This window comes from Agelaius tricolor, unplaced genomic scaffold (assembly GCF_023055355.1).
Source record: "Agelaius tricolor isolate 1412-34295 unplaced genomic scaffold, bAgeTri1.0.p SCAF_5, whole genome shotgun sequence".
In the NCBI taxonomy this organism is placed as follows: Eukaryota; Metazoa; Chordata; class Aves; order Passeriformes; family Icteridae; genus Agelaius; species Agelaius tricolor.
Window position 1 is genome coordinate 44,017,859 of NW_027269265.1, and position 27,485 is coordinate 44,045,343.

At 40.8% G+C, this 27,485-nt stretch overlaps 1 protein-coding gene across 1 annotated transcript in view; it reads right to left on the reverse strand.

The window, feature by feature from the left end:
- Window positions 1-27,485, reverse strand: part of CD44 (CD44 molecule (IN blood group)) — a 58,979-nt gene that overhangs the window by 16,969 nt on the left and 14,525 nt on the right. Inside the window, 12 exon segments of the mRNA XM_071427622.1 lie at window positions 238-342; window positions 2,036-2,158; window positions 2,797-2,922; window positions 4,057-4,179; window positions 4,818-4,943; window positions 6,078-6,200; window positions 6,840-6,965; window positions 10,215-10,310; window positions 11,186-11,428; window positions 12,064-12,135; window positions 13,541-13,677; window positions 16,800-16,965. Coding sequence (XP_071283723.1) covers window positions 238-342; window positions 2,036-2,158; window positions 2,797-2,922; window positions 4,057-4,179; window positions 4,818-4,943; window positions 6,078-6,200; window positions 6,840-6,965; window positions 10,215-10,310; window positions 11,186-11,428; window positions 12,064-12,135; window positions 13,541-13,677; window positions 16,800-16,965 — 1,566 coding nt within the window.

Here is a 27,485-nt window from a genome sequence, read left to right on the forward strand (position 1 = left end):
TGTGAGGAGAAGTGGCAAGAAATGAACTTTGTGTACATAAGATAGACTTGAATTGACAGATGAATGTTACAGATGCCACCTGTGAGGTCTCTAGTACAAATAATGTAAAGGTATTACTCTGAACTGATGAACTGAGGCTAATGGTGTGGGAATTACAAACAGCTGCACCCTGAGTGTCATAATTCCCTGAATTATATCAGAAATCTGAGTATTATCTGAAATGCTTGATTGCTTTACCCCTGCTAGCAGAGCTAGAATCCTGCTCCTCTTCATCTGTAAAGGTGGGGTTCCAATGGCCTTGTGTGGTGATTTCCAGAAATGTTTCGTGTTGTGAGTCCACAGCTGTTGGGAGAATGGAGGATTCAATACTGACTGTGCTCTAAATCTGCTGTCCATGTGTGCCATAAAGGTGATGGAAAATGGAACTTCTTGCATAGCCTAGCTGTAGTGTCTTTACTCTTCTTATCAAATCCCTTCACAACAAACCAGTTGCTCTTTTCTTTGCATTTGAGAGATGCAAAGCTTCCCGAGAAAAATGGGAAAAACAAGCAGCAGAAGAAAAATGTACAGTAGAAGCACTGCAAAACCATTAGAGCAGTTGTAGAAATTTAAACTCATGTTTTAAGAATAATGCTGGATGTAAGGATTATGGCAGGTATCTCAATACACATAAAACATGCTTGCTAAGTACTCAAGAAGTACTCAAGAAGTACCATGTTAGGAATACCCACGACTGAGCAAAAATTTGAAGGTCTGCAAAAAAATGAGAGCACCTTGACAAGCACCAGGAAGCCAATATTAGTCAAGAAAGTTATAATACAATTAAAAATATATAAACCAGAACTTCTACAAGAGTCTGTGACCAGAGACTGAATAGACTTTCACCCATGGATCATGCAGACACCACTAAGCTGTCACAGGTATGGAATGCAGTACACCTGTGGGACAAGTTGCCAATGCAGAGTCTAGAAGATAAATAAACACCAAAACTATCCAAAGCATAGGAAGAAACATAAGAAGTCCCAAAGCAAGATGAATTCCTGATTTTGCATTTTCTACTAAAAATGGAAACCACTGCTGAAAAAACCCAAATACTGCACTATCTTCAAAAAAATAAAAGGCTTATGAACAGTGACTGCTGATTAAATAAGAGCACAGACAACAGACACACAAAGATGTACTTAAATTAAATAAAACTACAGAAATAGAACAGATTAATATCTTTGTACAAGTATGAGCATTAGAGTATAGTATTTAACAGCAACATCTATGCTAAAAGCCCTCAGGGATGGGGCCATTCCCTCATCAAAAAGCCAAGTAGCAGTTTGTGCACTTCAGTGACACATAGCATTTAGCTTTCACCTTCATATATGGTGTTTTTCTGGTTTTCAGACAAAAACTATTTCACCTATGGATGGCTTTTGAATTAAAGAAGAGTTCTCAGATGGTAACTGTGAGACTATTCATACGAGGAAAAAAAAGCTATGTATTAAAATATCTCAGTTGTAACACTGGATGCGTAGACATCTGAGGTCACAAAACAAATGAGATGATGTTAGAAGACTCAATGTGTGTAAAAGGTAGCAAACACAAGACTGTATTGTTGACAGTTCTCAATGAAAAAGGGACATGGAATTGGCCTTTTCAAATTGTGCGTGAGCATCCTCAATAGAGAGGAAGTCTGCTATTAAATAGATGTAGGTTATATATACCAAGAGATGTAATTATATTAACATTTAAATAAATTAATAGAATGAAAGATAAAATTTTTTGTCATGAATAATCATGAGTAAAAACAAAATTTGAATAAACATGAAAATGAGATACTAATTTTAAGTAGTGAAAGAAGAAATATTATTTTATCCTAGGGATCGGAGATTATAATCAAGTCACATACGAGATATTTCTGAAGGGAACAGTTGATAAGAAGATTATCCAATTTTCACAAAATATATGCATGACAAAGGAGGAGGAAAATCAGGTAGGACAGGAAAATCAAGACAGAAACAATCCAAAGCCAACGGAAATTCCTTACTCGTCCTTGGAGAAGTCTCGTCCTTGGCCACACTCCTGCCCCAGCCTGGAAACATGGTGGGATACACAATCTCCTCAGAAGAGTCTTCATCATCTGAATCACTGCCACTGGAGGTCACACCTGCTGTGATGATGTTAAATCTGCCATGAAGCCCTAACCCACAAAGCCTTCTGCTGGTGGCACTTCAGCTTTCCTGCCTCCCCTACTCGCAGCCTTGCAGTCACAGAGGAGAATTTACAGCCCCGTGCTTCCCAGGGGCCATAGCTGCTCCTGGCCTTTCACTCACAAGGGGTTCTCCCCTCTGCCATGGCCCAGCTGAAGCTGCTCCTCTCAAGCTCTTACATACATTTTGGAAACCTTTCCATGTTCACAGTACATAGCAGGTAGAGCAGAATACTGCCTTGAAATCCTTTCCTTCCTCTCCCCTACAAGTCCTTCTCATTGGAACAGTCTGCTCCTGAACTGCTTCCAAACAGGAACAAAGACAGACCCAGGAACATGCTTTACATAATGGCATGCTCCCATACTCATCCCTTTCAGACAGGCAGAATGCCTCCATGGCACACGGACAGTGTGCACAACTGCTCCATTGCTACCACATCTGCAGTCTGTGACAGGGAGCCCGTCACAGTGCAATGAACAGCAGTGAGAAATGTCACCCATTCATCCCTCCTTCCACTTAGAGTTTGTGCACCTTGCTGCTCTGCTCTCTGGTCATTCACCCCCTACTCCAAGCAGCCTCTGAGCATGGCATTCTTTACCCCTGGTTGCTGGCGTGGGCTCTTGCGTCTTCTCTCCAGGATTCGACCACCACCAGTTGTCTGGGAACGGATTCCACCAAGCCTGGGTGGTAGTTTTCTCCAGGCTGTCATGATGAGGCCCTGGAGCTGTTAGGACATGGCTCAATTTACCACGATCTTGTGGTTATTTCTTGAGAAGCAACTTCTCCTCCAGCAAAGTCCAGTCCACCAGCAGCAGCACCTTGAGCACGCTCATGCCCACAGACGCATGTGAGAGCAGGGAGAATGTATGAACCCATGGTGTCATTACATTCCTCCAATGCCTAGCCAGATGCAAGCACTTTGGGCACTCCCAGGAAAGAACATGCTCCCTTGAGAGCAGCCATCAAAAAGCACCGTGGGGCTTTTCACCACTCCACGTTCCATAAGGTTAAGGAGTTCTTCACAGGCTCTGACAGCAGGAGAGAGCAGATAGTCCTTGAAATAGAGCCCAGAATGAGGAACATCCACCAAGATGACAAAAAGTCACATACAAAAGATGAAAGAAGTATCCATGATAGGCAAAAGGGATACCCAGAGATAAGCACACCCAGAGAAGCAAACTGGTCTTCTACTGACAAGCCCATGAAGCCAATCCTGCCAAGGACCCGAGAACTGAGGCCATTCCTCTCAAAAGACGCATGCACTACCCTTGACCTGATGCTGGCAGCTAAATGCACACCAGAAACACCTTTCAGAGTAGGCGCCAGTACAGCATGGAGAGATAGGAGCAGCTTTACTTGTATCCTGTTACCAATGCACAGCCTATTCTCACAACATAGTATATCAAATAGCAGGATACCTAGATTTATGCCTGGCATTAATGGACGGAAAGAGATTTCTGCTTAGAAAAACTACAGGAGTCTACAGTTTTTTATATCCACCATGCTACGCAAGCCAACTAATTGTTGGCAGACTAAGAGAAATAATTGTGCCACTTCTAGGAGGATGGAAATTCCCTCCAAATGAAATCAGTCCTTGACTACCAAGAAGTCACAAGGAAAATCCACAAGTCAAATGAGAAGGAAGATAACACTTCAAGAATCAATAGAAGAAAGTGCTTTTAGCTATATGGAGCACAAACACTCTCAATTTGGCTTTTTTGTGACATGGCTGATGGATTTGAAAAAGAGCTGATGCGATCATCCAATTTTCAAACAATGTATGTGCAGCTAAGAAGGGGGAGCATCAGGTAGAACAGGACAAAGAACAAACCAACCAAAGCCAACGGAAGTTCCTTACTCGTACTCGGAGAAGTCTCGTCCTTGGCCACACTCCTGCCCCAGCCTGGAAACATGGTGGGATACACAATCTCCTCAGAAGAGTCTTCATCATCTGAATCACTGCCACTGGAGGTCACACCTGCTGTGATGATGTTAAATCTGCCATGAAGCCCTAACCCACAAGGCCTTCTGCTGGTGGCACTTCAGCTTTCCTGCCTCCCCTACTCACAGCCTTGCAGTCACAGAGGAGAATTTACAGCCCCGTGCTTCCCAGGGGCCATAGCTGCTCCTGGCCTTTCACTCACAAGGGGTTCTCCCCTCTGCCATGGCCCAGCTGAAGCTGCTCCTCTCGAGCTCTTACATACATTTTGGGAACCTTTCCATGTTCACAGCACATAGCAGGTAGAGCAGAATACTGCCTTGAAATCCTTTCCTTCCTCTCCCCTACAAGTCCTTCCCATTGGAACACTCTGCTCCTAAACTGCTTCCAAACGGGAACAAAGACAGACCCAGGAACATGCTTTACATAATGGCATGCTCCCATACTCATCCCTTTCAGACAGGCAGAATGCCTCCATGGCACACGGACAGTGTGCACAACTGCTCCATTGCTACCACATCTGCAGTCTGTGACAGGGAGCCCGTCACAGTGCAATGAACAGCAGTGAGAAATGTCACCCATTCATCCCTCCTTCCACTTAGAGTTTGTGCACCTTGCTGCTCTGCTCTCTGGTCATTCACCCCCTACTCCAAGCAGCCTCTGAGCATGGCATTCTTTACCCCTGGTTGCTGGCGTGGGCTCTTGCGTCTTCTCTCCAGGATTCGACCACCACCAGTTGTCTGGGAACGGATTCCACCAAGCCTGGGTGGTAGTTTTCTCCAGGCTGTCATGATGAGGCCCTGGAGCTGTTAGGACATGGCTCAATTTACCACGATCTTGTGGTTATTTCTTGAGAAGCAACTTCTCCTCCAGCAAAGTCCAGTCCACCAGCAGCAGCACCTTGAGCACGCTCATGCCCACAGACGCATGTGAGAGCAGGGAGAATGTATGAACCCATGGTGTCATTACATTCCTCCAATGCCTAGCCAGATGCAAGCACTTTGGGCACTCCCAGGAAAGAACATGCTCCCTTGAGAGCCGCCATCAAAAAGCACCGTGGGGCTTTTCACCACTCCACGTTCCATAAGGTTAAGGAGTTCTTCACAGGCTCTGACAGCAGGAGAGAGCAGATAGTCCTTGAAATAGAGCCCAGAATGAGGAACATCCACCAAGATGACAAAAAGTCACATACAAAAGATGAAAGAAGTATCCATGATAGGCAAAAGGGATACCCAGAGATAAGCACACCCAGAGAAGCAAACTGGTCTTCTACTGACAAGCCCATGAAGCCAATCCTGCCAAGGACCCGAGAACTGAGGCCATTCCTCTCAAAAGACGCATGCACTACCCTTGACCTGATGCTGGCAGCTAAATGCACACCAGAAACACCTTTCAGAGTAGGCGCCAGTACAGCATGGAGAGATAGGAGCAGCTTTACTTGTATCCTGTTACCAATGCACAGCCTATTCTCACAACATAGTATATCAAATAGCAGGATACCTAGATTTATGCCTGGCATTAATGGACGGAAAGAGATTTCTGCTTAGAAAAACTACAGGAGTCTACAGTTTTTTATATCCACCATGCTACGCAAGCCAACTAATTGTTGGCAGACTAAGAGAAATAATTGTGCCACTTCTAGGAGGCTGGAAATTCCCTCCAAATGAAATCAGTCCTTGACTACCAAGAAGTCACAAGGAAAATCCACAAGTCAAATGAGAAGGAAGATAACACTTCAAGAATCAATAGAAGAAAGTGCTTTTAGCTATATGGAGCACAAACACTCTCAATTTGGCTTTTTTGTGACATGGCTGATGGATTTGAAAAAGAGCTGATGCGATCATCCAATTTTCAAACAATGTATGTGCAGCTAAGAAGGGGGAGCATCAGGTAGAACAGGACAAAGAACAAACCAACCAAAGCCAACGGAAGTTCCTTACTCGTACTCGGAGAAGTCTCGTCCTTGGCCACACTCCTGCCCCAGCCTGGAAACATGGTGGGATACACAATCTCCTCAGAAGAGTCTTCATCATCTGAATCACTGCCACTGGAGGTCACACCTGCTGTGATGATGTTAAACCTGCCATGAAGCCCTAACCCACAAGGCCTTCTGCTGGTGGCACTTCAGCTTTCCTGCCTCCCCTACTCACAGCCTTGCAGTCACAGAGGAGAATTTACAGCCCCGTGCTTCCCAGGGGCCATAGCTGCTCCTGGCCTTTTCACTCACAAGGGGTTCTCCCCTCTGCCATGGCCCAGCTGAAGCTGTTCCTCTCAAGTTCTTACATACATTTTGGGAACCTTTCCATGTTCACAGCACATAGCAGGTAGAGCAGAATACTGCCTTGAAATCCTTTCCTTCCTCTCCCCCACAAGTCCTTCCCATTGGAACAGTCTGCTCCTGAACTGCTTCCAAACAGGAACAAAGACAGACCCAGGTACATGCTTTACATAATGGCATGCTCCCATACTCATCCCTTTCAGACAGGCAGAATGCCTCCATGGCACACGGACAGTGTGCACAACTGCTCCATTGCTACCACATCTGCAGTCTGTGACAGGGAGCCCGTCACAGTGCAATGAACAGCAGTGAGAAATGTCACCCATTCATCCCTCCTTCCACTTAGAGTTTGTGCACCTTGCTGCTCTGCTCTCTGGTCATTCACCCCCTACTCCAAGCAGCCTCTGAGCATGGCATTCTTTACCCCTGGTTGCTGGCGTGGGCTCTTGCGTCTTCTCTCCAGGATTCGACCACCACCAGTTGTCTGGGAACGGATTCCACCAAGCTTGGGTGGTAGTTTTCTCCAGGCTGTCATGATGAGGCCCTGGAGCTGTTAGGACATGGCTCAATTTACCACGATCTTGTGGTTATTTCTTGAGAAGCAACTTCTCCTCCAGCAAAGTCCAGTCCACCAGCAGCAGCACCTTGAGCACGCTCATGCCCACAGACGCATGTGAGAGCAGGGAGAATGTATGAACCCATGGTGTCATTACATTCCTCCAATGCCTAGCCAGATGCAAGCACTTTGGGCACTCCCAGGAAAGAACATGCTCCCTTGAGAGCAGCCATCAAAAAGCCCTGTGGGGCCTTTCACCACTCCACATTCCATAAGGTTAAGGAGTTCTTCACAGGCTCTGACAGCAGGAGAGAGCAGATAGTCCTTGAAATAGAGCCCAGAATGAGGAACATCCACCAAGATGACAAAAAATCAAAAGATGTAAGTATCTACAAAGCCAATGCTTCCAAGGACCTGAGCTCAGAACTGAGGATATTCAAAAGGCTCATGCATTCCCCTTGTCCTGATGCTGGCAGCTAATTTTACACCAGAACCACTTTCCAGGCAGGCATTAGTATATCACAGGGTGAGAGGCGCAGCTTTACTCCTATCAAATTAGCAATCCACAACATTTCCTCAGAACACAGCATATCAAATATTAAGTTCTACAGGTTTGTGATAGATATTTCTGAATGAAAAAATGTTTCTGCTTTGAATAATTACAGGAATCTACAGCCTTTTCTTCCACTGTGCATCCATATGGGTATTTGTATGCAAATAGATATAAATGTGTATATCATATATGGATGAAAAAAAATCAGTCAGTGTTACTGTTCCTGTAGGTAGCTCATTAATCAGTAAGAGTTCTACATCTGATTCATGGCACACCTAGAGGTGAATCATAATTTGTTAATAACAAAGAGTAAAACGTGTCTGGGCAAGGAGAGAAAGTCAATGGTAAAGTGCTGATGTTGTATTAATCTGGCCCATTAACTTGATGGAGCACACCACCTGTGATGTCCAAATCCCGAGCAAGAATGAATGTGTATCATCTGAAGAACAAGAAGCTTTGCAAATTGCTCATTTCAAATCATAGCACAGAATTCTTTAGATTAAGCTATATATCTTTTTAAAAAACTTTATGAATGAATTGTAGTACAGTGGAGAGCCACCAATTTTGTTTCTCACTGTAGCATACTACAGAATTAGATACATAGATAGATTTTCAGCCATCTATCTGAAGATATACGACAAATACTTTTCTTTACTTATTTCTTAATTTTCTACTTCCCTGTCTGTGGGATTTTTCTCTGGGAAATTAAATTGTGACCAGGATATTCCACTGAGCCTGCACTGCTATGCAAACTAAGTAACAGATATTGGGACATGGCTTTATTCCTTCTTTTTAGGACTGCTCTCCATGTCATTTTTTCCTGTGCTACTGAATATTTGATGACTTCTCAGAGAGATGCACAGCTTATACTTTATGTCTTTCTAAAAGGACTGCTAGGTTACTGATTCATTTATAATGCAGTAAAATTAAACTAAATGAGTTAAACACTCTGTGTTAAAGTGATGTTGCTGGGTAACAGCCAAAGCTATCAGAAAAGCCCAGGAGCATTACTTTCATAAGATTTTTTTTTTCCTCTAGAGAATCAGTTTATCATTCCTACCTCTGTAAACAAACCTGCCAATGCTATCACTTCTGTGATACACATTTATCATTATTGATGCATTTTATCACATTGCTCTATAGCTTCTTTGATCTTTTCAGATGTTAAATATCTCCAGTTTTCCCTCTGTAAAACAACCTTGCCCATGAGAGAGAGCTGCTAGCAAGAGGAAGGGACATACATATTTAGGACCAATACATTTGATAATCAAGTATTAAAACGAAAACAGAAAGCTTTCCTGTACAGAAACGATGCACAGGTTTTTTCAGTGGGTACAGAAACACCAGCACAAGGAAAGATTAAGTCACATGTGCACACAAAAGCAAACATATAGGAAGGAAAAATCACCACCAGAGCCAACCAAACTCCCCACTATTACAGGTGGGATTTTCTGAAACCTCCACCCCTTACAGACAACATTTTGTAACAAAAGCTTTCACTGGAAACAAGCAACAAAAATTCTCTACTTTTTTTCAAGGTTGGGGGTAAAATCAACCTAATATTTCTTTTTCTATCTACATACTTATAAGGCGTTACTAATCTTCACATCTTCTGAGAAAAGATGTTTGGGTTTAATAATTTATGTCTTTTAGCAAAGCTTTTGCTAACTGTAATGCATACAATCATTCTTCCTCTAAATACAGTGATGAGGGCACCATTTCTCCAAGTCACTTAGACCATTTGACCAACTATCAGCAACCAACAGACAATCAAGCAACATGGATTCCCCTGATGGAGAAAAAAAAGAGCCAGTGTGAAGGAACTTTCCCTTCTATCAGTTGGATCTTTACTACAACAAGCCTCTGTAGATTTCCTCTGTATAATTAAAATGTTCTCCCTTTAGGTTCACTACATTTTCTGAGACAAAGATCTTTATCACTCTAACCATAAGAACTAGTGTGAACATATGTACGTTATTTCCACTTTAAAATGTGGAAGAGGACTTCAAAAGCTTTTTATTTATTGTAGCTGCTGTGCACTACATATTTGATAAAAACATCATAAGCAGTTTTTCCAACTCAGTAAAGCTATTTAAGGACAAAGAAGAGAAGATGGCTGTTGTTCTTTTGGGTCCTCAAAGACTGTGGAGTAACCAGAGACCCCAATTCTTATGAATATTGCCAACAGCAAGGGTGAAATTAGATTTTGCAGTGCACAAAAGGCTTGGTAGTTGCAACTACCATATAAAGCACTGCCTTGGTCAGCAAGGCCATGGTTTTTGACATGGAACGTACATTCACAACTACAAATATATTAGAATAACATCACGAATCTACAAAAAAATCCTTTTCTACCTCAGAAATAAATTGACTTCAAGCAATAATAGGTTGTACTAATTTGTGATTCCTCATAAAGTGACAAACCAGCTGTGGGAAACCCAAAACAGCAGTCTTTCCGAGCTCAGGTACAAGCATTGCAGCAAACATACTGTAAATGATTTTGCTCCCCTTGTCTCAGAGAGTGAAGCTCATTTCCCACTTAACCAGTCTAGAAAGTAGTCTATTTCAATGTCTTTCCAATTTCTGAGGTGTTGTATACTTCATCACTTACCAGAACGCCCTTCTGGAAGAAGAAAGCAATTTTAATGTGATCTGTGTGTAATGTTGTTATTATGAAACATAAATCTTACTGGTACTTGCAGGATACTGCCCATCATCTTCGTCATGGAAATCACCAGCTGTCGTCCCAAAAGAGGTGTCAGGTGATACAGATGGAAATTCATCATCTGTATGGTGATGGATAAATCATTACTATTTCATAAGCCCAGTTGCAATACAGTACTCACAAGTACTTCAACTATTCCACCCTGCAAGCTCCATTCCTTCATGTACTAGTCCAAGAGAGAAGAAAGATGCAGATCCCACACAAGCTTATCTCACTGACACAGTAAGGATATCACCCAAACAGATCGTTTGAAGAGGAGAATGCATTACAGTGACAATGAACATTATGGCAATGATCTGTTTACGTGGTACAAGATCTCATTGTAGCTGTATGACATGAGCACAGGGAATCTAGAGCAGTGAGTGAAGTTATTCATATTCCCCTCTGCTGATATATTCTGAGGTTTAGTCCAAAAATCTAGACTATGCATGCAAGCAGAGATGGTAACAGTTGTAACAGCAACCAATAGAAATACATTGCACACACCTTGGGGAATGTGGGGAATGTTTCTGATCCTAGTTCCTTAGCAAGACAGTCTTAGGATTTACCTTTAATGGTGCTAGCTACATGTCAAAACAAGCATAACATGCCATGAGTACACCACCAGTGAAAAGTAATTTTATAATCCTAATGCTCTTGCTTTTTTTTTTATTAATTTCAGTATGTATTGAGGATAGTAATGCAACATACTGGCATCCTTCACTGGTAATTTATTGGTGATTTGATAAAAAGCCTGTAGTCACACAGTAAGTTTTACTGTTCTTAGAGGATGACTTATATCTGTACCCCTAACATTCAATGGGAACGAGTCTTTCAGACCTCTGATAATTTCAGTCACACAAGCAACATAAAACATTAAATAAAATAAGTAGAAAAGAACATGGCATTTGTATTTGGCGGGGCCCTACAAAATTAGTGTCAGCCTACTGTCCTTACCAAAGTCTCTTCCAGGAAATCCTTTTTCACTTCCTCCAGAAGAATGACCTGGGAGCTGTGAGACTGGAGTAGGACTTCCATAATACGAGGGGCTGGACCTGCTGATGGAGGCATCCATGGCAGTTGTCTCGTGAGTTGATCCACTACCCGCATTTTCATCATCCACCCCTGAGGTGGAGGACTCTCCACCGGTGTGACGTGTGCCGTCCGGGTTGAAGTGGGAGCCGTCCGCGTTGCTAATAACTGCGGAAACGGAATTAAACAGAATTCATGTCAAGGAGGTACACAGGCATAATAAAGAATAGTGCCTATGGATTAACAACGGTTCACCCATTTTTGCCCTCCTAGCTAACCTAGATAATATATCACTAAAATATGTCTAATGCATTTATGCTAATTTATATGGTTTTTGCATTTGTAGGGCCTGAATTGCATCACTTATTTTTATCAAACGGCTTGATTTTAACATAATGTCTTGGCATTTATAAAGTCAATCAGAATTTAGAGTTGGAAGAAATAATTTATTATGAGCCTTTTTTCAGCTTCCAGCAGCTTTTCTAACAAACAGCTCAAATCAGATGTATGAAGGTTGCAGTCTTAAGCAAATTCCTTTATCTCAAAGGGATATTAGCAGCTCTGAGGTCCCAAAAATGTCAAATACCTATACAAAAAATGTTTGGTATCCTGAAATAAACCAAACTCCATAGGCTTTAGGGGAAGACAAGCAACTAGTTGCTTTAACTTCTACTGAACATCTCTTAACTTCTTTTTCTTATGTTTGGCTTGGCTTTTTTAATATTACTGATTGTTTATGTAAAAATAAGAGAACTAGCTACTAAAAACTGAGCAAGTGCATGTCTTTCTAATCACTACAGTACCTGTTTCATCCTGGTTACTGAGTAAGGAAGTATCTATTTTTACAACTGGCTCACATGTTTTTTCCTCTGTTTCTGTGAAAGAAGGAAAATAGAAAGTATTAATTTGAAAAAAATGGATTAAAAAATCACATGTATGCCTAAATCAGTTGTACATAATGACAAAACATCAGCTTCAGATGAGGAGGACTGGAAGCAAATTTCCAAACAAATGTTATTCACTGATGTACCACCTTCCCAGGTGGGGCACTTCAAGATTGTTCCATCAGCTAACAATGAGATTCTCCATTTCCATAACCATTCCAGAAGATGTCTGCAATCAATGCCAGTTAAAACAGCCTTATGACACAGTTTCAATGCAGTCAGACCCACTGTCATTGTGGCAGTGGCAACTCTAATCTTTTTTAGTTGGCAAGACTCCGTCCCTCTGGGGAGGGCTCAGCAGAAGCAGCAGCGTGTGCCCTGCTCTGGTGAGCACTGCTGGCTCCTGTGGGCTGAAGTGCCCCACTTGGGGCTAGTGTATGAGCTATCTGCTCATACTGCTGGTAGGGAATAATGCTTGGGAGGAGTTATAAAGATCTGGAGGGGATGGACATCACCATTGTAGTCATCTGTGAGTGACAGACAATAGCAATTCACATGATACTACACCAATGCAGAGATCTTTAATTATATCACTACCAAGAACAAACAAAAAAAAAATCACTGCATTCAAATCATCGATGAACTTTTCCTACAACTTTCTGTAAGAACTCTCTGCTTCCACTACAAATGTCACAATCTACTGAAATTCAAGATCCATGAAGTTATTTTAGACTTTATTTTCAAACAGTGTTTTCAGCATCTGTCACAGACTATATACACTTTCCTAATAATTTGCTATAATATCTCCAACTATTAAAAAGTCCAAAACCTTAGATGAAAGCGGTCTGCTGCTGACACATGTTGCTGTCCAGCTGCCTCATGTCTAAATGGAGATTTGCCTGAGCAAATACTGAATGAATCTGCAAACAGGAGAGCAGCAGCCGTGTCCATGTGCCGGGGATGGCCATCGCAGGCCTTGGAGCTGCTGCAGGTGGCAGCCACTCCCAAAACACAAAAAACTGCTCCTGGCTGTAAAGCTCACGTCTGCATGAACAGAAGAGCTGAGTGCCAGGGCTGACAGCAGTTGTGTCTTTCAGATTCACTGCTGCACTGGTTCACTTCACTAAGCCATTATAATGAACTGTTCTGAAGCTGCAAAGTTTGTCCCAAGGCCAGAAAAGTGACTTGGTTCCAAACACCCTGATAACAAAATGGTCATTGCTATGATGATTAACATGACAGATTCACTTCTAGAGGTTGACAAAATGTATTTCTCAGCTGAAAACCAGGCTATGTTTATTATATAAACCCTCATCCCAGTACCTTAACTAAGAGATTACATATGTTATTTTTAGTTAATCTGTTTCTAAAATGCATCATAAAATCATCTCCTTACCTGTTGCATTGTAACAGTATGCATCATACCGAGCAGTTGTATTTGCTGAAAGTTTGTAAATGCCAGTGTTATTTGCTGCACAAAGATGATAGGGATTGATCCGTGGGATAACAATATATCCCACCACAAAACCATACCTGTGAACAACAGAGGTAAATAAACCACACCTCAAACATTAAGAAGCTACAAAGAAGCCATTCTTTTTTAAAAGTTCATGCATTTATTCATACTGTTTTGCTGCTTTTTTGTTCCTTTTTCATTTGAGTGTTCCTTTCTCACATGCAGCTACATCAGTCTCCCATCACTCAACATCATTTTGTGTTTAATTTCTAGACCTAAACACATTTACATTAAATATGCATCTTTTTGGCTAGCTAGGGTGATCAGTTCCAGAGCAAGGGAGTGAAAGTGAGGGAGGTGAGTGCACTTTTTGTTCAGTGTGAGTTTGTATTACCTGACACTAAATTCCCATTCTTTAGGGATTCACATTTTCATTGCTTTGACATAACACACCAAAACATTTCACATAGAAATGTTGAGGGCTCAATTTATGGTACTTGAGCAAGTTTAAAGAATGATTGCAATACACATCATTATCTGCAAAAACTGATGGCCTAGTAAAATACTCAAATACAAGAATCATTCATCCACAAATTCTTATTGTATCTTTCAGTTGAACAGTGTGATTATTGTGCATGGAGCTCACGTAATTCAGTGAAGACTGTGATTATATAAGGTACAATATATTGTTACTCTTTTGCAATCCTGTAACACCTGATTGATTCCAATGTATTTAACTGGAGATGTGATAGAATGGTAACAAGAACTGGAGTTTGGTTTGGGTTTTGCTTTACTTCTTGAGAGGAATGATTTATCAGGGAGGAGCAAATGTCACAGCTTTGCAATTTTTTATCTAGGAACATCATTTGAGTTTCATGTCTAATGTGCAGATACCTGCAATTCTGAAACTCTTGTAGGTGGAATTATAAATTGCTTTACTCACACTCCCAACTAAGCTTACAGTGCTGACACTTTACAAACCAATACTGACCTACTTGTGTTATGCTCTGTTGATTCATCTTATTCACGCACATTTGGATGGTTATATACAGCATATTTTCCCTCTCCTACTCACATTTAATCAGAGCTAAAGCTTACTGACAAGTATTATTTCTAGCACAGGATCAACAAATGAAAGTAATAGAGTGGGAGGGTTGGCCAGAAGGAAGGGAGGAAGAAATCCTATCTACATGGCTTGCATGTCCAAATCTGTCCTCTGGTAAATTGTGAATTAGGGAATTGTAACATTAATTAAAAATTACAGATTCCCCCTGGGCGAAAAAAATCCTTCTTCTTCTTTCAATTGCCTTCATATTTTAGCTTTAGAAAATACTTTTCATAGTTTAGAATACTCTTAATGGCTTGCATAGAAATTTCTACCCCTACGCATTATTTAGGATTTGATCTCTAAATATGGTGTAGTGCTGGGCAATTCAGAATGCTGTGTATGTTCATGTGCTAATGTCTGAAAAGATCATGCCTACTGCATTATGAGGGACTTCCCCTCAGAGGAAAGAACTCTTTTAGTCTTTACATGGTACAATTTTAAATTACATTTCCACTTCTAATGGTAGAATCCTCTAAGAATTCTCTGTTCACGTATTCCACCACCACAATACTTGTGAAATGAACATGCCAGAACAGGAAATAGTTGCAAGCAGCATTGATGTCAGGACTATTTCTCATAGTACCAGAGTGAAAGTCTTAAAATTTTGGAGACATGTCCATTGAATTTTTCTGTGCTAGTTAGAAGATAAATTCAATTTCTACATGTTTGCTGTTTAAGTTAGACTGCAATAAAGTTGAAAATTTGCTGACATTTATTTACACTCCATAATGGTGTGCCACCATGAATCTCCTGGGCTGCAGTGATCATGCAGTGGTGTTTGAAGTCCTGAGAGAAATGAGCAAGGAGAGGAGAGAAGTCAAACCCTTAATTTTAGTGAAGTAAAATTCCAGCACTTCAAGGAGGTAGTCAATAGGCCATCCTGGGAAACTGCCCTCAGGGACAAGAACAGAGATGGTCTTCAAGGATTCCTTCCACAGAGTGCAAGAGCTCTTGATACCAGTGTAAGGAATCAGGAAACCAAGCCAAGAGACCAGCACAGGTGTTTTGGGACTAAGGCACAGGAAGGAAATGCACAGGCAGTGGAAGCAGTGCACCAATACCAGCTGGGGTAAAAACACACTGGGAGCAGCCTGCCCAGAAAAACCTGGGGGTACTGCTGGATGAGAGGCTGGACACGAGGCAGCAGTGCCTGCTTGCAGCCCAGAGAGCCAAACTCATCCTGGGCTGTGTCCCAAGCAGCGTGGGCAGCAGGTCAAGGGGGCAGATTCCCCCTCTCTGCTCTGAGACCCCACCTGAAGTGCTGTGTCCAGCTCTGGGGTCCCTATCACAAGAAGGACATGGACCTATTGGAGTTCAGGGGAGGGTCATGAAGTTGATGAAGAACCTCTGCTATGAGGAAACACTGAGAAGATTGCGATTGTTCAGCCTCACATATTTTTATTCACCTAATTTTCTTGAATTAAAAGTTTTCTGTAATTTCTAGTCTCTTGGTCTAGTTATTTTTTGAGAAACTGGGGAGTCTGTGTCATCCACATTTGTTGCCCTATACATCATTAATTACAGCAGGTAATTAGGTCACTTGACAATGTGGTTTTGGGATTTTTAATAATTACTGTAGCTGTCATGTGAAACATCTCCATTCACAGATTACAGAAATGCACTAGTACTGTGGCCATTTTTTCACTGGGATGTCAAGAGTTGACCCCTCACAGTACCACCTGCTGCTTTTTACTGTTCCTTGACAAGACTGAGTTCCATTCACTGCATTCACCATCCTCAGCCTTTGACCTCAAATTAGGTCCTTACTTTCCACATACTTATCTTACCAATGGTTCAGTGACACACTAGGATATGAACATCTTCCTAATTAGCTGATTATACTGTCAGTCTTTTGTTAGCTTTATATTTTATCTGTGTGAGGTTGTGATTTCTTTAAAAAAATAAATGGCAAAAAAATATATGCATCAAGGACTTACTAATTACTGGGCTCAGAGCAAACATACACATGCACAAAGAAGTTTTTTCATTATAGAATATAACTTATTTAGCTAATCATAGCATCTACAGTAAGTCAAATGTAATTACTACACTAGTGGTGTCATGATATACTATGTTTCCAAGTTTCTTTACCTGCAAGTTTCAAATCCAAGCTCATGAGCTTTCTTCAGCTGCTCTAGTGTTGCCAAGGTACTGTTGAGAGCTCTGCAGAGTTCAACTGCTTCAGATCGCGTGAGACTGTAGCGACCATTTTTTTCAACATGAAAAACTCCTCCATATCTGCAACTTACATTGAATTCTGTTATCAAAAGAAAAGAAAAAAGATGTTAAAAATGTATACCTAATGCTTCACTGAAACCTGGAAAATAGTTTTTTCAAGTATATTGCTTTCAAAGCAAACCCACAACAAGTAACAGCTACCAATCCATTCAAAAAAGCACTGCCACTTTCAATCACCTTTTTCATACTTTCCCTCTTTGGGCTGAGGCATGAGCCAAATCTTCAGCCTTCCCAAAAACAGCAATACCCCGTGTTTTTGTAGGCTATCTAGGACAATTAACATGCCATTGACACTAATGCGCAGAAGAAAGGGTTAATAATAACAATAATATCAATACAAATAAGAACAATCATGTGCGTAGAGAGAAATGGGGAAACAACAGGACACTTCAAAGGAATGTGAATTAATTTTGCTTCTGCCCCACCTTTCCCTCAAGAGAAAAAAAGCAGTGGCAACTCCAGACCAGAATGACAACTGCAAAGCACACTTCATAGGAGTAGCTATTATTTCCAGTGAAAAGAGGAGCATGACTCATTTTTATCTTAATTTTAATGGAAGTTCCATGTGCAAGAAAGGGAAAAATAGACCAGTCTTCTCCAATATTAAAAGGGTGTGTCCTTACTGTCTATTTGAAAGAAAAAGATGATATATAAAAACTGTTTTTCTAAAAGACACGAGATGTAATTCATGCACATTTGCATTGACACATTATAAATAATGAGCAACTTTCCTAATGTGATTTTTGCTTGACAGTTTATTTTGTTCTACAGCATAAATGTGAAAGCAAATTACAATATTCAAGTCATGCACTCTAATTACTTTTGTCCATTCATAAATTGATGTTAATCTGTGTACAGGGTATCTACTCAGTGTAAACCTCAAGGAACTTTCCATAGCTCACAGGAAACACTCAAGGAGATAAAATGCAGGAGATAAGATGCAGGCTGGGTGATGCATGAGAGGACAACCCCTATTCACAGCATAGGTAGGAGTCCAATAGTATTGATGCTTGCTTGTCCAAAGAAGCTCAAAAGCCATGCATCCAATCTTGAATGCTTGCACCATAAGCAACAGAATTAATCATTATTGTTACTTGGATAGCCTTCTCACAAAATGAATGGAAAAAAACCCTCTTTTCCAACAATTCCACCTTCCCCAGCGTATTGTCTGACAAAAAAAAAATTAATTTAGACAAAATCAATTAGTATTTCAGAGCTATTTGACAGTCTTGCTAATTACAATTCTTTGTATTTTTAATATTTTGTTGTCACATGTCATTAAAAAACATATGGCCCTTCTGCCACTCCTTGACTACTGCTAGGATGGAGCTGCTCTCACATCTGCCATGCCAGTGACTTCTACTTTGGCTCCAAATATTTCATATTCAAAGCCTGATAGTGTCTTGGAAGTTGTCCAGGCAGTAGCTGTATTAAGCAGCTATTAAATGACCTAGACAAAAAAAAAAGGTTTCTCTTTAGTTTTCCCTTCTTGATTCTCTCTTCCTAAAACACACTCTGTGAGGCCCAAGACCTAATGTTAAATATGAGGATAAGATCACAAAGTTGTACTTGATTACGTTAACGTAACAAGCTCAGTGATTTTGGAGATAAATTTTCTTGGAGCATCAACATCTTTTCTGATAATTTTAGGCTAATTTCTAAAAAGCTTTCACTGTGAAAGCAGATACCACATACACTTGCTTTGGGTTCCATTTGATTGCAGTTAATCCTAGATTCACTGAATAATAAAGTGAAGTTTGCTTTTGTTTAGAGAGAGTTGATTTAGCTATCATCAAACCTCAGCCCATTCCTGGTTTTAAACACAACAATTTTTGCTCTATTACTACTCTGAAATTCACTCATAGTGAGAATTCCACTTAGAGAGTCAATTACCTAAGAGTTCTGCTGCTCAAAAAAGTAGGCTTACTCACACAGATAGGCTTAATGGAACTACACGTGGGCTGCATGCCTACACATGTGTTTATTTTCCATGGAAATGCTCAGCCTGAGTCGACCCTGCAGCCCAGGACTGGGCTGCTGGGAGGTACCAGGCTGACTGCACGTGTGCTGCCCAGCTGCACGAAAAAGCCCAGCCAAGCTCCCAGGAAGCCTTGCCTGCGCAGCATGAGAGATCACGTGGGTGTCCAGGAAACCCCAGGCAAAAATGTGGCAATCCAGTTCTCAAAACTGGCTTTGAGGCCATCCAATTCGTTGGCACTGTGTCCTAAAGTAATGCTGAGACAGCATCTTTGTCTTCACTTTGATGATATCTTCTACGCCTACTATTCCAAAAGTACCACTGCTGTAGCAGAGACACTCTGTTCATGAAGAGCTGAGTATGGAAAAAGGACCAAAGCAAAACTTGCTTTGGTACCCAAAACTCACACAGAATTTCACAGTCTAAGCAAATTGTGTAAATTCAGCATCTACTCTTTGAAGGCAGTAATTACCACATTTTAAAAATGAGCTATCTGGAAACACAGCATTTTTACTGTATAGTCTCAGATTTTAACGTTCACACAATGGGGAGGGACCCTTAACTGAATTAACAAAAAAAATTCTAATCACACCAATAAATACCATATCAAAAACAAATGATGGGATCTAAACTAAATTAATACCTTATTTTTTTTTTTCCCATGCTGAGGTTTACAGAGTAATTTTGAATTAAGGAAGAAACATGACTGTAAATTTAAATCAAAACACATATCTCACCCTTTCCCATAGGGCAAGAAGGCCAAATCCATTAATTTTATATTGATGTTACTTCGCTGGCTGTAACACACTTATGCAAAAGATGGATTTTTATTGTGTTCCAAGTGCCAAGGCAATGTAAAACTCATTCTGCGTGACCAACTATTGCTGATCCTTTTAACGTTTTTGCATCTTCAAAGGGGCTGACTCAGAGTGGACTCACAGTGAAATCACCAACAGCACGCTAACTTTCCCTCCTTCCTCCTCCTAGAGCTGTCTGGCTTTGGGGACTGACAGGACACAATCCTTCCTTTTTTCCTTCATTCACATGATTTGCTACAGCTGTTTAATAATAGCCCTTGAAGAAGGCAAACAGTATGAAAAACATTTGAATTGTCATAGTCATCAATCTCACCCAGACCATAAGATTGGGTGACACAACCCAAAGCCATGAAGTGCTTCTGTCTGTGCTGAGCTTTATGAGCATGGAAAGCATAAACTTCCACATTTCTCCCCATCCTTGCTGGGGTTTCTGGTGCCCTCTCTCAAGCAGCTGCATGCAAACCTTTCTCTGCTATCCTCATTCACACACCTAAACCAGGTTCAATCAATACTTGTCAGCCAAAATCACTAACTTTGGTTCCCCAGACAATTTGCTAGCTAGAGCCCACTGGTGGAGTGGAATCGCCTCACACAGACTAAAGAGCATTGTACTGTCAGAGAAGTGTGAGTTACACCCTGATAATTAATAGGAGAGGCTTGTTAGAAACTGTCACTGTAAGAAACCAGGTGCAATTTCCACTTCCACCCTGATTCTGCAACGTTTATGTATAATGAGTAACACTGACTCACGCTAACTCTTCCCACTGGAATTAATTTTCCATGAAGATTTTTGGTGTACTGTATGGATGCCTCATGCACTACTCCCCAGTTTTCATTGTTTTCAAGACACCACCTGGGGGTTTCATTCTCAAACTGTCTTTTATTGGAGGGAAAGAAAAAAAAAAAGCAGCAGATCTTTTAGCAGCTGCAGAGATACATCAAAGCAAGGCAAGTGGAAGATGTGCGAACACCCTGCCCCGCTGGAGCGAAAGCAGTGTAAGACTTGTACGTGCTAACAGACTTCTTGGTAAAACCGCACGCTGAGCTGCATGGCAACCAGGAAATGTTAGGGGGATGTTTTGGTGGGGATTTTCCTTTTCAGTTTGTGGTTCAAGATGACTGATAGCTCACCAGGATGTGCTAAACTGGGGCTGACAACAGGGACAGAACTAGAGGTTTGACAATGCTTATAGTTTTCATTCTCTTTGTTTTAATAGATAGAGGATTTACATTTACTGTAAGAACTATGTTCTATATTTATTAAACTGATTTCTAGCTCTAGGCAGATGTACATGTGTAATTGTTTCCTTATAATCAGAGATTATTGAATTTTGTACTGACACTTCTGAACAGGAACCACCACCAGCTTAGCACTGATACCTGCATTATGAATATTATCCCCTGCTTTAAATGCATGCTAGCAATGAAGCAGCAAAAAGTAATGTACTGGAAACAGATTAAAATATATTTAAAAGAAAATCCTAGTTATTACTATTCCTCTTCAGGCAAATCTATGAATTGGGCCACATGAGTCCTAAAATCTGGACAATTCAGATCTTGTCTCTCAGTTCAGACCTATCTCTAGTTATGCTTGATTTTCCAATTGTTTCTGAAGAAAACTACTTCATGGCTAAATAAGAATGCATATTTTATTTCTGACTCAAGGAAATGGCCTCTGAATACAAAATTTCATATGGGATGAATTCATAAAGCATTTCAGGATCCAAAACATTTTGTCAATGTATATATTACGTAAGTCTGATTACTGCCATTTTGACATCTGTGAGAACTTAAAATGTACAAAAAATATTATTCAGTGATTCCTCAATATACTACAACACACATGGTCCTACAAGACACACAATGCTTTCCTGGAAAGCATTATTTGCTGAGTATTCTACCTTTTCTTCAGTCTATTAGTAAAAAGTTCACTCAAGCAACTTGCAGCCCAGGCAACTGTAACAGGATACAGAGGCTTTTACCTTTATGTCAGAAGTTGGACTGAAGCCCAAGGCAGTGATGAAAACCACTGGATAGCTGTTTGCTAGGTTATGTAAAATGATTCATTAATCCCAGCCACAGTCACTAATAGACACGTGTCAACATCATTAAAACACACCTATACTTGAATCCCTCGGGGCTTGATGAGGAAAGGAAAACTGTGCTGGGAAAATAGGACTCAAAACTAGGATGACTACACACTGATCCAAATTCAGAAGTCAAATTTGCAAGATCCATGTGAATGAAGCCGGTAGTCCTTTACCATCCCAACACAAAAGCGCCAAGGATCAAGTCACACACATCATCATTAAGTGTGGCTGGTTTTGTGTTCCTCCAGTTATGATATTCTGGTTCTGCCAACCAATATTCTCCAAAGAAAGCAGAGAAACAGATCTAGAAATAGACCACCTGCACCATAAGCCAGGCTTCTCCAAATAGTGACAGCAAAAGTCTTTACAGATTCTTGGGAGTTATTCGATGAAATACTTTCCTTGGAGTATTGCCAAGCTGTGAAACCTACAATGATTTATAGGAAATACATTTCTAGATTTAGTGGCAATAAACCTTATTTTTAGTTTTCAAATTATCCCTTGTGGATACTTAAATAAAGCAAAATAAGGAATTTGTTTTCCAGTATGAAATTACCCTTAATTCTGAAATGAAAATAATTCATTTGCACAAAATAAAATAAAATCACTTAAGAAAGTTAGATTTAAATGTTTACATGGCTGCAATACATGTAGATGGTTTAAGGAACCCAGACAAAAGTTTTCCTCAGGGATCTTTTAAAATGTCATATTTTAATTTCAGTTTGGCACAGAAAAATGTTCTAAGCCTTGAAAATTGCAATGGGAGAGAAAAACGCCACATAATTATATCCATAATAGATATATGATATTCAGGGAGGGAAAAATTCTCTGCACACCTGGCTTTTTAAAGACAGCAATGTCCAGGAAAACAGTTTAAAAGGGATTTACCTGCATGTTTGCAAGGTGTTCCTGCTATAAATAGAGACAACGTATTCTTAGTAGCTGGGTGTGGTGACAAGAAAGTGAAGATGACTCTCCATAGATCCAAAGGTGTAAAGTCAGAACTTTCTTTGAAGTTGTGCCTAAGCTGTTCCTACTACCCAGTTATATTTGGGTACCTAGTAATTCAGTCTAAAAAAGCAAATAAGAGTGTAGCTTTCTCACTTTCCTGTGTGCTGCTAACTGCGTCAAAAGTCATGAGACAGCCATGCTAACCTTGAGGTCCAAGTGGGCTGACGTGGATCTCTGCAGTGAAAAAGAAATGTGGCTGGACGTATGCACAGGGGCCAGAGTGGGATACAGTGCTGTGGGAGGTTCTCCTTTCTCCAACAAAAATTAGCAAGTATTCCTTGCATTTCTGGAAGTGCACACCGGAAATGGGATGCGAGACAAAGCTCAAGCTGCTGGCTTTCTTCTAAATTGTTGCTCCTAATGAATCTGCCTACGGATCATTGCAGTCACTGTCTCTGTATCTGTCTGCTGATGGACAAAAATCTCCAGTCTCTTAACTGACAGCTCTCCTGGCTACTGCTTTAAAACAATGGGTGTGGGGGTAGTGCTCTTAATAAATCAAGCCTTCACAGAGTCACTCAAAATGCAAGTAAGTACTTGAAATATGCTTCAGTCCTCAGCAGTTGCTGTAGGAAGAAAAGAATCTGCTAATGCATCTTCCAATCATGCTTTATCTGCGTGGCAACTGTTGCTCTGGTAAACATCCTGAGTGAGCCGATACTGTGTCATCACTTATGATAAACCTCCTTGCTGCTGACATTAATATTAGTCTTTTTGTAATAGTCTCACCCAATAGGGAGCTGAAAGTTTTCAGACTCCAGCAGGACGTGGTACAGCTGCACAGCACCTCGGGGGAAAAATTGCAGGCAGTGATATCATAGTCTGCAATTAGTTATCTGATATGCCCCCCCTCGAAATGATGAAAACATAATCAACATTGCCGATACCAGGAGAGCTCCAGGCTGTACAGTGAGTTGTCTAACCCCAAAGGATGAGTAACAAGGGCTGTGAGGAGAATCAGTTGGGATCAGTTCCATGCAACCCAGGCAAAGAAACACACGAAACAAAGCTGGAGAATAATAGCTGGAGTCTGATTTTCACTGTTAGACCGATTTAGTTATTTGGGATAAAAGCAGTTGACACACACACACACAGACTCAGCAGACAGATCCCCAGCCTGGAGCCCAAAGGACCTTACTCCTATTCACTGCTCTGTCACTTGTCCAATCAAAGAAAGGAACCTCAGGAATCTTTTCAAAACCTCTGAAAGTCAGCCAGTTAAAACAAAGATAACATTACTCTGATAGACATACCAAAGAAAGGAAGGCTGCTCAGAATATGCCTCACAGTGTAGGACATGATCTGTAGAAGTCAAAGGGAAAGTTCTTATGCAAGCTTCTGATGATGGAACAGAATATTTTCACATCCACTACCCTCCTTGTTTTTCCCCTAATACAAGAATGACAGGGATCCCATAGTCTGTAACCAGATTGCCTAGGCCAGCAGGCAACTTCTCCTGGAATTTTTGGGGGGAAAATATTTCCATTTTCTGGATTCTTTGTGGGTCTACTTACACATTTACTAGGGTTTCAAGAATCTTGAGATTTATACTGAAAATGCTGGCTAGCAAGTAACTTTCCTAAGATGTATGCAGGTTATTCATACACTAAGCTACATGAGCAGTTAAATTTCTTTAATTATTCTTATAGTCTTAGTTATGAATCTTTTTGAACTGGTTTCATAAAAAGGCACATTTAGTAACTAGAGTTTGCAATAAGCATTAAGATGTACACAATGCTGTTGCTATCACAAATATGGTGGGAATAGTGGTATTTTTCCTATTTAAAAAAAAAGTTTATTTAAATTTAACAATTCATGACAGGCAGTGAAGATTGTCTTACTTGAGGGAAGAATGAGAAAGAAGCACTGGCAGTGTGGCCTTGATATTCTGTGATTTCAAATACTACATTAAATCCTACATATATTTAGGCAGTGGAGATACATAAAGGCAGTACACTATTGCATGCATGGAATCATCCTCAAACAGTGAAGCATCATTGTTTCCCAAAAGACAGTTACTAATTAATAAAGCACCACAATATTTTTCCTCCCACTAAGGACATTACTTGAAGCAAAACTCATCAAGTAGTTTATCAAGAGCACTAGACAAAGTATCCATCCAGGACATAAGAGTACAGTCTGGGAGAAAAACTCATTGAGAGCAGTCCTGATGAGAAGAACTTGGGATTTGTCATGGATGAAAAGCTGGACATGAGCCACCTGTGTGTGCTCCCAGCCCAAAAAGCCAACAGCATCCTGAGCTACATCCAAGGGAACGTGGCCAGCAGGGCAAAGAGTGATTGTTTCCCTCTACTCTGCCCTCGTCAGACCCCACCTGGAGTGCTGCATCCAGCTCTGGAGTCCCTAACATAAGGACATGGACCTTTCAGAGCAAGTCCTGATGAGGGTCACGAAAATGACTGGAAGGCTGGAGCACATCTCCTTCAAAGAGAGGCTGAGAGAGCTGGGATTCTTCAACCTAGAGAAGAGAAGGCACTGAGGAGGCCTTACAGCCTTGCAGTACTTAAAGGGTTTTTTTAAAAAGAGGGAGAGTTTTTTGCATAGGCAGATGGTGATACAACAAGGGGGAACCGTTTTAAACTAAAAGAGAAAAGATTCAGATTTGATGTTAGGAACAAGTTCCTTACTGTGAGGATGGGAGGCACTGGAACAGGTTGCCCAGAGAAGCTCCACCCCTGGGAGCATTCAAGACCAGGTTAGATGGAGCCCTGAGCAACCTCATTTAGAGGGTGGCATCTCTGCCCATGGCAGGGGTTGGAACGAGGTAATCTTTGAAGTCCCTTCCAACCCAAGCCATACTGTGATTCTGTGATGTCTTAGGAACAGCAGAAGTAGCTGATGCAGTGAGAAACCACTTTTCCGGGTGATTTGCTAGCAATCACCGTGCATAGATCCTCTTGTCTTCCTTGAACAGCCCAAAAACATGTCTTAGACACACCTTGCTGTAACAAACTGCTGAATGACTGACTCATAAAACCACTTTCTCTGGAAGGGTGGGAGACATCGGGCTATTTCCCAATATAGAAATCAATTCAAGATACCAAAACCAGTAAGTTAAAAAGTAAAAGATATATTTCAATTAGTCATGTTGCCATGAGTATCACTGTGGATATATTTGTATCACATCAGGGGTGGAAAAAAGGTGTCAATACATTGCCTTGCAATTGCTGTGAGTCAACAGTGATGTGATTGTGACTATGTTGATAAAATGGCATGACCTGACCACTATGAGTAATAAAGTCAGACAGAAGACTAATACTATTAAGAAATTCAGTGTAGGTCTACAAAAAAAGGGGTTGTATTGATGCCTTGAGAGGCTACCTAGAGCAGAGGCTAGACAGTGTTAAAGGAATAAAGTAGGTATTTATTAAAAGGCCTTCAAAGGATACACCTTGGGCACTACAAGAGCCCATCCATGGCTACACCCAAGACAGACAATGGATCACGAGTTTTTGCACTTTTATAGGTTTCGGTCCATTTACATGTTGGAGTTAATTGTTCAATTACTGCTTCAGGTCATGAAGTTCCATCCTCCCAGATGCTCTCCTCAATTTGCTGCTGTTTATGCTTTTGGGGCCTGAAGCTATAATGGCTCTCCTTGGAAAAGGATTATTTTGTCTGACAAAACTGTCAGGAGAACTTGCTAACACTTCATATGAAGTTCAGAGTTATACAGTAATGCAGTACAGAATCTGCAAAACATGAAAACTAAAACTTAAAGCATCAGTATGGGTGTTTCAAAAAATAGGAAAACACTTACTCTTACTCATAAGGGGTATTTTCTCACACATACTGTTTGGCTGAAGGAAGGATTGCACAACCAGACTCAGTGATGGATTGCCAAACAGTAACTGAAGAGAGTTTCCTATTTTTACGGTAACAGTTTTCAGAGAATGCTCTGGTCCTCTGTGCTCTTGTTCACTTCCTATCCAGTAGAATAATATTTGCACAAGAATGCTTTTCTTACAATTAATCATAATGCTTCTTTCATCTGAAATAGCCCTGTATGTGAAATGATACCTGCTTTCTGCAACTGAGGCAAGAGAGGCACGGATCTCATTGATGGGACAAGGGTCTGGGGCTTTGGAGAAGATGTTCTATTTACAGCTACATTTCTGTCTCTCTGTTGGCCTGCCTGTGAGGTAGGGATAAAAACACTGACTTCCCATGGGCTACAAAAATCACAGATCAGTATTTTCTGCTGGCAGCATGTTTGTCAGTTCACTTCTTTCTCATTAGTTGGGAATATTATTTCTCTGTTAAATACTACTATACCTAGATTTCAAATTTGAAGTTCTAGGGTAATTTAAATACATTCAGCCTGACTCCAGCTCTGCTGAAGGTGTTGATGAAATCCACCAGATAAGGTAACTCCCTCTTGACCAAATGTTGTAATATTTATGTAAACTCTGTGCAATGGAAGGAAAAAAAAAAGAACAAAATTTCAACAGAGACACCATCTATTTCCAAAGTGATACGGAATACATCTCAGACATGTGCTGGTGTTGAAATGTTTGAATGTTTCAGGTACTGTAGGACATACTGAGGAGAGACCACTTGTTTTTGTTACTAATGTCTACCTTGAGCTTTGAAGACATGGATGTGTATCAAGTAAACATTA